General features: G+C 48.7%; 3 protein-coding genes across 5 annotated transcripts in view; 1 reads left to right on the forward strand and 2 right to left on the reverse strand.

The window, feature by feature from the left end:
* polr2j (RNA polymerase II subunit J) overlaps positions 1-1,286 on the reverse strand; it is a 2,157-nt gene extending 871 nt beyond the window's left edge. Inside the window, exons 1-2 of the mRNA XM_053316109.1 lie at positions 1,034-1,286; positions 615-723 (exon numbers count right to left, since the gene is read on the reverse strand). Of these exons, the coding sequence (XP_053172084.1) occupies positions 615-723; positions 1,034-1,176 (252 nt within the window). The 5' untranslated portion in view covers positions 1,177-1,286. The remainder of the gene's footprint in view (positions 1-614; positions 724-1,033) is intronic.
* Positions 1,287-3,634: 2,348 nt separating this feature from the next.
* On the forward strand, positions 3,635-12,251 carry ube2c (ubiquitin-conjugating enzyme E2C). Of its 3 annotated transcripts, none has more exons than XM_053315925.1 (7): positions 3,635-3,693; positions 6,570-6,668; positions 7,336-7,363; positions 7,598-7,684; positions 8,304-8,508; positions 10,517-10,576; positions 12,136-12,251. In XM_053315925.1, exons 2-7 carry the CDS (start codon positions 6,574-6,576, stop codon positions 12,171-12,173), a joined length of 513 nt encoding a protein of 170 aa, XP_053171900.1. In that variant the 5' UTR covers positions 3,635-3,693; positions 6,570-6,573; the 3' UTR covers positions 12,174-12,251. The 3 variants fall into 3 exon arrangements, with proteins under 3 accessions (XP_053171900.1, XP_053171902.1, XP_053171901.1); XM_053315927.1 differs by lacking the exon at positions 3,635-3,693 and adding an exon at positions 3,700-3,818; XM_053315926.1 differs by lacking the exon at positions 3,635-3,693 and adding an exon at positions 3,702-3,794 and having other exon boundaries at positions 6,569-6,668.
* Positions 12,243-12,312, reverse strand: part of zgc:109913 (regulator of G-protein signaling 9-binding protein) — a 2,481-nt gene continuing 2,411 nt past the window's right edge. The window contains 1 exon segment of the mRNA XM_053315676.1: positions 12,243-12,251. Coding sequence (XP_053171651.1) covers positions 12,243-12,251 — 9 coding nt within the window.

Genomic DNA, 12,312 nt, shown 5'->3' on the forward strand with positions numbered 1-12,312 from the left:
TGTAGTCGGGTGAGGACAGGTGTGTAGTCGGGTGAGGACAGGTGTGTAGTCGGGTGAGGACAGGTGTGTAGTCAGGTGAGGACAGGTGTGTAGTCGGGTGAGGACAGGTGTGTAGTCAGGTGAGGACAGTGAGGACAGGTGTGTAGTCAGGTGAGGACAGGTGTGTAGTCCGGTGAGGACAGGTGTGAGGACAGGTGTGTAGTCGGGTGAGGACAGTGAGGACAGGTGTGTAGTCGGGTGAGGACAGGTGTGTAGTCGGGTGAGGACAGGTGTGTAGTCGGGTGAGGACAGGTGTGTAGTCGGGTGAGGACAGTGAGGACAGGTGTGTAGTCAGGTGAGGACAGGTGTGTAGTCCGGTGAGGACAGGTGAGGACAGGTGTGAGGACAGGTGTGTAGTCGGGTGAGGACAGTGAGGACAGGTGTGTAGTCGGGTGAGGACAGTGAGGACAGGTGTGTAGTCGGGTGAGGACAGTGAGGACAGGTGTGTAGTCCAGTGAGGACAGGTGTGTAGTCAGGTGAGGACAGGTGTGTAGTCAGGTGAGGACGGTGAGGACAGGTGTGTAGTCAGGTGAGGACAGGTGTGTAGTCAGGTGAGGACAGTGAGGACAGGTTACCTGAGGACTGTAGTCAGGTGTGGTCTGGACTCTGATGACGATCTTGTGTTCTAGAGGATGAGGAACTTTATAACCAGCAAACAGAACCTGAGGATCCTTCAACAGCTGACTGCAACAGAGACACAGCTGTTAGCATGTTAGCTCTGTATTAGCCCGTTAGCTAGGGTTAGCCTATATATTAGCATGTAGGAGCAGCTGTGGATCAGCAGGTCGTCCACAGGAAGACATTTAACCCCAAACTGCTGCTGCGCCGTCAGTGTGAATGTTGAGCTTCTTATTAGTGAGAACATGTAAAAGCACTTTGATTAAAAACTAGGAAAGTAAAATCCATTTATATATTAAATCTTACTCTGATGTTGTTTCCCAGCGCGTACTTAGAGTATATATTATATTATATTATATATATGATAGTAACTTACGCTCTGATGATGTTGCCCAGCGTGTGGTCCTCCTTATTCAGAGTAAATAAACACGCATTAGGAACTTTAGTATCTTTCGTGATGCTGATTTTTTTCTCTCCTTCAAACAACAGAAAAGACTCAAAAGCGGGAGGCGCGTTCATCTTTCTGCCTGGCGCGAGACCGGAAGCACTGCGGATAGCTCTTCTTCTTCTGCTTCTATTACTGCGGTTAGCAGCTGGCTGTTAGCACGCTAGCGCCCCCTTCTGCACCGGAAGTTAAATGACTACTGCTAATAATGCAAATATAATGATTTAAACCCAGCCTTAGTTTCCTCACACTAAGGCTGTGTCTCAATTTGGACCCAACTGCGAGGCTGCATCCTCGAAGGACGCGGCCTTTGCGGCCTTCGAAGGATGCAGCCTTGAGGAACCTCCGAAGGATGCATCAACCGTTGTGTAATGAGACGGTCTAGCCTTCGAGGCATTTCCTGGTTGCGTCACCAGCTGTTCCCGCCCATAAGACGAGAAAGACGTCTCGACCGAAAAGACGGTGAAAAAGCTGACAAAATTATAAGAGAGAAGAAAGGAGAAGAATAAAGGAAAGGAGAAGAAAGAAGGAAAACACACAAGAAAGAAAGAAAGAAAGAAAGAAAGAAGAAGAAAGAAGGAAAACACACAAGAAAGAAAGAAAGAAAGAAAGAAGGAAAACACACAAGAGAAAGAATAATAAAATAATAATAATCTGTAAATAGTTATTTCTGATATAATTTTTGTAAATAGTAAAATGTTTCATCACTTGATAATAAAAGAAAATATTTAATCCCTTGTTCTTCCTGAACAGTAGCACTTTATGCAACCCTGTTATAAATTGTACTGAAGTTGTAAATACTAAATGGAATAGACAACGTGTAACAATGAACAATATTTTTTATTTAATAACAACATAAAACATCAAAATCTTCACAATCAAATAAAAAATAAAGAAAAATCATAAATAAACACAGTTCATAAATAAAATCAAATTAAACACATCTATATAGATGTATATTTATTTTTCTATTACTTTTTCCAGGAGAGAGAAGAGCCTCTCCATCCTGTCTTTCCCCTCCTGCTCCCTCCTCTCCTCTGCCTCATTTTGCCTTCTCATGTCCTCCTTTATGAGGTCAAGGAGGTCATCCTCCCTCCTCCTCTTCCTCCTGGGCCCTGGCTGGTCCTCCTCCTCCTCCTCCTCCTCCTCCTCTTCACTCTCCTGCTCACCCACTGCGGCACTTGGCCCTGGTGTGTCCTCACGGATGGAGGCAATGAGGACAGGGGGGGGCAATAGATGGCCTCTGCCCCAGTACCTCATCCATGAGGACAAACCACGGCCAAGTGCCAGCAGTGGGCTTGCCGCTGGCCCCCTCCCCTGTCCCTGGATATTTGCAATCCTAAGGCAGTGGAAATCAATCATGTCAGCAATTTTCAGCAAAAGTATTTAGTAACAGTAAAACTAATCCAAACCTGTAGGCTACCTACTTTATATATATATTTTTTTAAATTGTCCCATTTTTTTTGGCCTGGTGGGGCTGGACCTTCCCCTCCAGCCCAGTCTTTTCCAGTATTGCTCTAAACACAGAGGGAAGCAAGAGAAAAGGTAAACACAAGATCACATCAACACAGGGATGCAAAGATGTACAAAAATGGACATCAGCCTTACCTCCATCTCGCAGTGGCAGAGTTTTTGCCCCCCGTGAGTAGATGGTCATTTTCCCCTCTTTGTTTAATCAGGAGCTCGGTTTGCTCCTTGCTCCCTAAAACAAAAATAAAACAAAATGTAATGTAAAACATGTTTTTTTTTACTATGTCAACAGACAAAAGGGTTCTAATATAGCAAAAAATTATCATAATAATGATAATAATGAAGTATAACATATAATAGTGATAATCCCAAACGTAGCTCTTCATTAAAATCTAAATTTGTTCATCTTAGTCCATTTATATATATATATATATAAGATATAAGTCAAGTAATAAAATATAAGTAATTACTAAAAGTATAAAAGTATAAGTAGTAATAAGTAAAAATAATTAAATAAAACAAACCAATACTTACACTTGAATGAAAAGTCTTCACCTGTTGGTGTCGCCATTGTTGTGTTTTCGCGGCACTGAACAGCGCCGCGCAAAGGATCTTGGGATTTGGGAGGCCGCGAAGGATAGTAGCGATGCATCCTCGAAAAAGAGGGAAAAGAAGGCCGCATTTCAAGGCTGCATTTGAAGGACTCTTCGAATTGGGACAGCCTTCGCGCGGCGTTGTGACGTAATCGGCCTCGAAATGCGCACTTCGAGGATGCAGCCTCGCAATTTGGACCAAATTGGGACACAGCCTAAGGTTTATATATTATAAACTGTGTGAGGAATGACGTCACTATCAACATTTTGAATGTTTGGCTCGACTCTGACGTCACGTTACGTTACGTTCAGTCTGTATCTCCGGAAGTTCCTCCTGTCCAATCACCTCGCTGCTATCGCAGTGTGCGGCCTTCTGATTGGTTCGCGGAGATCGGTTTGTTTTTGAAGGTCGGGCGCTGATTGGCTGAGAGAGTGAGTCAGCGGCAGTTTAAAAAAGGGGCGGGAAAGAAAAAGTTTGAATCCGACAGAAAGACGCTGATTACCGGAGACTACCGGACACATAACACGGTGAGTCCAGCTGATTACCGGACACACAACCCGCTGATTACCGGACACACAACCCGCTGATTACCGGACACACAACCCGCTGATTACCGGACACACAACCCGCTGATTACCGGACACATAACCCGGTGAGTCCGGTAATAACATGCTAACAGCTAATGCTCCGGTACCGGTAACTAACCGGACTGTTCGGCCCGGTACACCGCTAACAGTTAGCAGCAGTTAGCTCACCGTAGGACCGATGTGTCTCTGGTGTCTCTGGTGTGTCTCTGATGTGTCTCTGGTGTGTCTCTAGTGTCTCTGGTGTGTCTCTAGTGTGTCTCTGATGTGTCTCTGGTGTGTCTCTGGTGTGTCTCTGGTGTGTCTCTGGTGTGTCTCTAGTGTCTCTGGTGTGTCTCTAGTGTGTCTCTGATGTGTCTCTGGTGTGTCTCTAGTGTGTCTCTAGTGTCTCTAGTGTGTCTCTGATGTGTCTCTGGTGTGTCTCTAGTGTCTCTGATGTGTCTCTGGTGTGTCTCTGATGTGTCTCTGGTGTGTCTCTGGTGTGTCTCTGGTGTCTCTAGTGTCTCTGGTGTGTCTCTATTGTGTCTCTGGTGTGTCTCTGGTGTGTCTCTGGTGTCTCTGGTGTGTCTCTGGTGTGTCTCTAGTGTGTCTCTAGTGTGTCTCTGGTGTGTCTCTGGTGTGTCTCTGGTGTCTCTAGTGTCTCTGGTGTGTCTCTATTGTGTCTCTGGTGTGTCTCTGGTGTGTCTCTGGTGTCTCTGGTGTGTCTCTGGTGTGTCTCTAGTGTCTCTGGTGTGTCTCTAGTGTGTCTCTGGTGTGTCTCTAGTGTCTCTGGTGTGTCTCTAGTGTGTCTCTGGTGTGTCTCTAGTGTGTCTCTGGTGTGTCTCTGGTGTGTCTCTGGTGTCTCTAGTGTCTCTGGTGTGTCTCTATTGTGTCTCTGGTGTGTCTCTGGTGTGTCTCTGGTGTGTCTCTGATGTGTCTCTAGTGTCTCTGGTGTGTCTCTAGTGTCTCTAGTGTGTCTCTAGTGTCTCTGGTGTGTCTCTAGTGTGTCTCTGGTGTGTCTCTGGTGTGTCTCTGATGTGTCTCTAGTGTGTCTCTGGTGTGTCTCTGATGTGTCTCTAGTGTCTCTAGTGTCTCTGGTGTGTCTCTAGTGTCTCTGGTGTGTCTCTGATGTGTCTCTAGTGTCTCTAGTGTCTCTGGTGTGTCTCTAGTGTCTCTGGTGTGTCTCTGGTGTGTCTCTAGTGTCTCTGGTGTGTCTCTGGTGTGTCTCTAGTGTCTCTGGTGTGTCTCTAGTGTGTCTCTGGTGTGTCTCTGGTGTGTCTCTGGTGTGTCTCTAGTGTGTCTCTAGTGTGTCTCTGGTGTGTCTCTGGTGTGTCTCTGGTGTGTCTCTGATGTCTCTGTTGTGTCTCTGTTGTGTCTCTAGTGTGTCTCTGGTGTGTCTCTGGTGTGTCTCTAGTGTCTCTGGTGTGTCTCTGGTGTGTCTCTAGTGTGTCTCTAGTGTGTCTCTGGTGTGTCTCTGGTGTGTCTCTGGTGTGTCTCTAGTGTGTCTCTGGTGTGTCTCTGGTGTGTCTCTGGTGTGTCTCTGGTGTCTCTGGTGTGTCTCTAGTGTGTCTCTAGTGTCTCTGATGTCTCTAGTGTGTCTCTAGTGTGTCTCTGGTGTGTCTCTGGTGTGTCTCTGGTGTGTCTCTGGTGTGTCTCTGGTCTCTGATGTGTCTCTGGTGTGTCTCTGATGTGTCTCTAGTGTCTCTAGTGTGTCTCTGGTGTGTCTCTAGTGTCTCTAGTGTGTCTCTGGTGTGTCTCTAGTGTCTCTAGTGTGTCTCTGTGTCTGGTGTGTCTCTGGTGTGTCTCTGGTGTGTCTCTGGTGTCTCTAGTGTGTCTCTGATGTGTCTCTGATGTGTCTCTAGTGTGTCTCTGGTGTGTCTCTAGTGTCTCTAGTGTCTCTAGTGTCTCTGATGTGTCTCTGATGTGTCTCTGGTGTGTCTCTGGTGTGTCTCTGATGTGTCTCTGGTGTCTCTAGTGTGTCTCTAGTGTGTCTCTGGTCTCTGATGTGTCTCTGATGTGTCCCTGGTGTGTCTCTGGTCTCTGATGTGTCCCTGGTGTGTCCCTGGTGTGTCCCTGGTGTGTCCCTGGTATGTCTCTGGTCTCTGATGTGTCCCTGGTGTGTCCCTGGTGTGTCTCTGGTGTGTCTCTGGTCTCTAGTGTCCTGGGCTGCCTGGCCAAGCTTTTTATTTTAGTGTGAAAAGTTCCCACAGCACACTTGTGTTTAGGGTTGATATCTATGGCAGCTGGAAGGTAGCTGTGCCGTTAGCTGTGTCGTTAGCTGAGCCGTTAGCTGAGCCGTTAGCTGTGTCGTTAGCTGAGCCGGTAGCTGTGCCGTTAGCTGAGCCGTTAGCTGAGCCGTTAGCTGTGCCGTTAGCTGAGCCGTTAGCTGAGCCGTTAGCTGAGCCGTTAGCTGTGCCGTTAGCTGTGCCGTTAGCTGTGTCGTTAGCTGTGCCGGTAGCTGAGCCGGTAGCTGTGTCGTTAGCTGTGCCGTTAGCTGAGTCGGTAGCTGTGCCGGTAGCTGTGCCGGTAGCTGTGCCGTTAGCTGTGCCGGTAGCTGAGCCGTTAGCTGAGCCGGTAGCTGTGCCGGTAGCTGAGCCGGTAGCTGAGCCGTTAGCTGAGCCGGTAGCTGTGCCGGTAGCTGAGCCGGTAGCTGTGTCGCCTCCTGCTGGTGAAACGTGTCAACACAACTTCTACTGGAAACCAGTTTGATCCAGAAACATCTTTAACGATCAATTATCGATTATTCATGCCTAGTTCTCAGCATCAATGTAACATGTTCTATGTTCTATGTTCTCAGCATCAATGTAACATGTTCTATGTTCTATGTTCTATGTTCTCAGCATCATGGCCTCTCAGAACTTGGACCCTGCCGCCTCGTCAGCTGCTCTGAAAGGCAGCGAATCAAACGGCAGCTCAGCCCGAGGATCCGTCTCTAAAAGGTGGGACTTCCTGTTCCTGTCTGACCAATGAGCAACCGCCTTGTTTCACCTGTCTGTCTCTCACCTGTCTGTCTCTCACCTGTCTGTCTCTCACCTGTCTGTCTCTTTCTCACCTGTCCCTCTCTCACCTGTCTGTCTGTATCTCACCTGTCTCTCTCTCACCTGTCTGTCTCTCTCTCACCTGTCTGTCTCACCTGTCTCTCTCTCACCTGTCTGTCTCTCACCTGTCTGTCTCTCACCTGTCTGTCTGTCTCTCACCTGTCTGTCTCTCACCTGTCTGTCTCTCACCTGTCTGTCTCTCTCTCACCTGTCCCTCTCTCACCTGTCTGTCTCTCTCTCACCTGTCTGTCTCACCTGTCTGTCTGTCTCTCACCTGTCTGTCTGTCTCTCACCTGTCTGTCTCTCACCTGTCTGTCTGTCTCTCACCTGTCTGTCTGTCTCTCACCTGTCTGTCTCTCACCTGTCTGTCTGTCTCTCACCTGTCTGTCTGTCACCTGTCTGTCTGTCTCTCACCTGTCTGTCTGTCACCTGTCTGTCTGTCTCTCACCTGTCTGTCTCTCACCTGTCTGTCTCTCACCTGTCTGTCTCTCACCTGTCTGTCTCTCACCTGTCTGTCTCTCACCTGTCTGTCTCTCACCTGTCTGTCTCTCACCTGTCTGTCTCTCAGGTTGCAGCAGGAGCTGATGACTCTGATGGTGAGTTTCTTGTTTATTGATCAGTAATTAAACCAATGAGAGAGCAGCGAGGTGATCATGTGACCTGTGTAGCCAATGAGAGAGCAGCGAGGTGATCATGTGACCTGTGTAACCAATGAGAGAGCAGGGCTGTGATCATGTGACCTGTGTAACCAATGAGAGAGCAGCGAGGTGATCATGTGACCTGTGTAACCAATGAGAGAGCAGCGAGGTGATCATGTGACCTGTGTGCAGATGTCAGGTGATAAAGGGATCTCAGCGTTTCCAGAGTCTGATAATCTCTTCAAGTGGATCGGAACCATCGACGGAGCTCAGGGCACGGTACGTCCTCTATGTGGTCTATAGAGCTACCTTCCTCCCTTCCTTATTTCCTTTCCTCCCATCCTTCCTCCCTTCCTGATTTCCTTTCCTCCCATCCTTCCTCCCTTCCTTATTTCCTTTCCTCCCATCCTTCCTCCCTTCCTTATTTCCTTCCCTGCCATCCTTCCTCCCTTCCTGATTTCCTTTCCTCCCTTCCTTATTTCCTTCCCTCCCATCCTTCCTCCCTTCCTGATTTCCTTTCCTCCCATCCTTCCTCCCTTCCTTATTTCCTTTCCTCCCATCCTCCCTCCCTTCCTTATTTCCTTTCCTCCCATCCTTCCTCCCTTCCTTATTTCCTTTCCTCCCATCCTTCCTCCCTTCCTTATTTCCTTTCCTCCATCCTTCTTCCCTCCCTCCTACCTTCCTTCCTTACTTACTTCTTTCCTCCATCCTTATTTCCTTTCCTCCCTTCCTTATTTCCTTTCCTCCATCCTTCCTCCCTTCCTCATTTCCTTTCCTCCCCCTTACCTTCCTCTAATTATTGATTATTGACCCATCCCTCTGCTCTCTGACCCCTGCTCTCTGCTCTCTGACCCCTGACCTCTGCTCTCTGACCCCCCCCCCCCCCCCCCCCCCCCAGGTGTACGAGGGTCTGCGGTTCCGGCTGGCTCTGGACTTCCCGGCGGCGTACCCCTACCAGGCTCCTCGGGTGAAGTTCGTGTCTCCGTGTTTTCATCCCAACGTCGACGAGCAAGGATTCATCTGCCTCGACATCCTGAAGGACAAGTGGTCCGCTCTGTACGACGTCCGCTCCATCCTGCTGTCCATCCAGAGCCTGCTGGGAGGTAACCACGACAACCAGTATAACACCAGTATAACCAGTACAACCAGTATAACCAGTACATAACCAGTATAACCAGTACATAACCAGTATATAACCAGTATAACCAGTACATAACCAGTACAACCAGTATATAACCAGTTTATAACCAGTACAACCAGTATATAACCAGTATAACCAGTTTATAACCAGTATAACCAGTATATAACCAGTATAACCAGTTTATAACCAGTATAACCAGTATATAACCAGTATAACCAGTATAACCAGTATATAACCAGTATAACCAGTATAACCAGTATATAACCAGTATATAACCAGTATAACCAGTACAACCAGTATATAACCAGTACAACCAGTATATAACCAGTACAACCAGTTATAACCAGTATAACACCAGTATAACCAGTATAACCAGTATATAACCAGTATATAACCAGTATAACCAGTTTATAACCAGTATAACCAGTATAACCAGTATAACACCAGTATAACCAGTATAACCAGTATAACCAGTATATAACCAGTATATAACCAGTATAACCAGTATATAACCAGTATATAACCAGTATAACCAGTATAACCAGTATAACCAGTATATAACCAGTATAACCAGTATATAACCAGTATAACCAGTATAACACCAGTATAACCAGTATAACACCAGTATAACCAGTATAACCAGTATAACCAGTATAACCAGTATATAACCAGTATATAACCAGTATAACCAGTATATAACCAGTATATAACCAGTATATAACCAGTATAACCAGTATATAACCAGTATATAACCAGTATAACCAGTATATAACCAGTATAACCAGTATATAACCAGTATATAACCAGTATATAACCAGTATATAACCAGTATATAACCAGTATAACCAGTATATAACCAGTATATAACCAGTATATAACCAGTATATAACCAGTATAACCAGTATAACCAGTATAACCAGTATATAACCAGTATATAACCAGTATAACCAGTATATAACCAGTATAACCAGTATAACCAGTATATAACCAGTATATAACCAGTATAACCAGTATATAACCAGTATATAACCAGTATATAACCAGTATATAACCAGTATAACCAGTATATAACCAGTACAACCAGTATATAACCAGTATAACCAGTATATAACCAGTATATAACCAGTATAACCAGTATATAACCAGTACAACCAGTATATAACCAGTATAACCAGTTTATAACCAGTATATAACCAGTATATAACCAGTATAACCAGTTTATAACCAGTATAACCAGTATATAACCAGTATAACCAGTTTATAACCAGTATAACCAGTATATAACCAGTATAACCAGTATATAACCAGTATAACCAGTATAACCAGTATAACCAGTATAACACCAGTATAACCAGTATAACACCAGTATAACCAGTATAACCAGTACAACCAGTATATAACCCTCTATGGGGTCAATGGGGGCACCCCTCTATAGGGTCTATGGGTCCCCCCCCCTCTATAGGGTCTATGGGGGCACCCCTCTATAGGGTCTATGGGTCCCCCCCCCTCTATAGGGTCTATGGGGGCACCCCTCTATAGGGTCTATGGATGGGGGCCCCCTCTATAGGGTCTATGGGTGGCCCCTCTATAGGGTCTATGGGTGGCCCCTCTATAGGGTCTATGGGTGGCACCTCTATAGGGTCTATGGGTGGCCTCTCTATAGGGTCTATGGGGGGCCCCTCTCTATAGGGTCTATGGGGGCACCCCTATAGGGTCTATGGGTGGCCCCTCTCTATAGGGTCTATGGGGGGCCCCTCTCTATAGGGTCTATGGATGGGGTGGCCCCTCTATAGGGTCTATGGGTGGCCACTCTATAGGGTCTATGGATGGGGTGGCCCCTCTATAGGGTCTATGGGTGGCCCCCCTCTATAGGGTCTATGGATGGGGTGGCCCCTCTATAGGGTCTATGGGGGCACCCCTGGGTGATCTGGATCTGAACCCTGAAACTCATCCAGATGTTTTGTTGACAGAACCGAACAACGAGAGTCCTCTGAACACGACGGCGGCCGAGCTGTGGAGCAACCAGGAAGGTGAGACATGATCGGTGGTCAGCTGACTGATCAGGAGCAGGGGCTGCTGGGAGCTGTAGTGTGAGAGCAGGGGCTGCTGGGAGTTGTAGTTGTAGTGTGAGAGCAGGGGCTTCTGGGAGCTGTAGTGTGAGAGCAGGGGCTGCTGGGAGCTGTAGTCTGAGAGCAGGGGCTGCTGGGAGCTGTAGTGTGAGAGCAGGGGCTGCTGGGAGTTGTAGTGTGAGAGCAGGGGCTTCTGGGAGCTGTAGTGAGAGCAGGGGCTGCTGGGAGCTGTAGTCTGAGAGCAGGGGCTGCTGGGAGCTGTAGTGTGAGAGCAGGGGCTGCTGGGAGCTGTAGTGTGAGAGCAGGGGCTGCTGGGAGCTGTAGTCTGAGAGCAGGGGCTGCTGGGAGCTGTAGTCTGAGAGCAGGGGCTGCTGGGAGCTGTAGTCTGAGAGCAGGGGCTGCTGGGAGCTGTAGTGTGAGAGCAGGGGCTGCTGGGAGTGTGAGAGCAGGGGCTGCTGGGAGCTGTAGTGTGAGAGCAGGGGCTGCTGGGAGCTGTAGTGTGAGAGCAGGGGCTGCTGGGAGTGTGAGAGCAGGGCTGCTGGGAGTTGTAGTGTGAGAGCAGGGGCTGCTGGGAGCTGTAGTGTGAGAGCAGGGGCTGCTGGGAGTTGTAGTGTGAGAGCAGGGGCTGCTGGGAGCTGTAGTGTGAGAGCAGGGGCTGCTGGGAGTGTGAGAGCAGGGGCTGCTGGGAGCTGTAGTGTGAGAGCAGGGGCTGCTGGGAGTTGTAGTGTGAGAGCAGGGGCTGCTGGGAGCTGTAGTGTGAGAGCAGGGGCTGCTGGGAGCTGTAGTCTGAGAGCAGGGGCTGCTGGGAGCTGTAGTGTGAGAGCAGGGGCTGCTGGAGCTGGAGTGTGAGAGCAGGGGCTGCTGGGAGCTGTAGTGTGAGAGCAGGGGCTGCTGGGAGCTGTAGTGTGAGAGCAGGGGCTGCTGGGAGTGTGAGAGCAGGGGCTGCTGGGAGTTGTAGTGTGAGAGCAGGGGCTGCTGGGAGCTGTAGTGTGAGAGCAGGGGCTGCTGGGAGTTGTAGTGTGAGAGCAGGGGCTGCTGGGAGCTGTAGTGTGAGAGCAGGGGCTGCTGGGAGTGTGAGAGCAGGGGCTGCTGGGAGTTGTAGTGTGAGAGCAGGGGCTGCTGGGAGCTGTAGTGTGAGAGCAGGGGCTGCTGGGAGTTGTAGTGTGAGAGCAGGGGCTGCTGGGAGTTGTAGTCTGAGAACAGGGGCTGCTGGGAGCTGTAGTGTGAGAGCAGGGGCTGCTGGGAGCTGTAGTCTGAGAGCAGGGGCTGCTGGGAGCTGTAGTGTGAGAGCAGGGGCTGCTGGGAGCTGTAGTGTGAGAGCAGGGGCTGCTGGGAGTTGTAGTCTGAGAGCAGGGGCTGCTGGGAGTTGTAGTCTGAAAGCAGGGGCTGCTGGGAGTTGTAGTGTGAGAGCAGGGGCTGCTGGGAGTTGTAGTGTGAAAGCAGGGGCTGCTGGGAGTTGTAGTGTGAGAGCAGGGGCTGCTGGGAGCTGTAGTCCTAACGATGTGTTTCCTGTGTTGCAGCGTTCAAGGCTCATCTCCTCTCGACGTTCCAGAAGTGAAGCTGCTCCACTTTTATTGTTTTCGTCTGTTTGTAAAATATTTTTATGTTTTTCTGTCAATAAAGTTTCTTATTTCAACTTTCACGAGTTTGAGTCCAATCTGACGTTAGGGAGGGGGGGGGGGGAGGGGGGGGGGGGG

This window comes from Scomber japonicus, chromosome 3 (genome assembly GCF_027409825.1).
Source record: "Scomber japonicus isolate fScoJap1 chromosome 3, fScoJap1.pri, whole genome shotgun sequence".
Lineage (NCBI taxonomy): Eukaryota > Metazoa > Chordata > Actinopteri > Scombriformes > Scombridae > Scomber > Scomber japonicus.

Coding starts and splice junctions, on each gene's coding strand:
- ube2c (XM_053315925.1), top strand. CDS start 6,574: ATGGCCTCTCAGAACTTGGACCCTGCCGCCTCGTCAGCTGCTCTGAAA. Junction 8,509..10,516: donor CATCCAGAGCCTGCTGGGAG/GTAACCACGACA, acceptor TTTTGTTGACAG/AACCGAACAACGAGAGTCCT. Junction 10,577..12,135: donor GCTGTGGAGCAACCAGGAAG/GTGAGACATGAT, acceptor CCTGTGTTGCAG/CGTTCAAGGCTCATCTCCTC.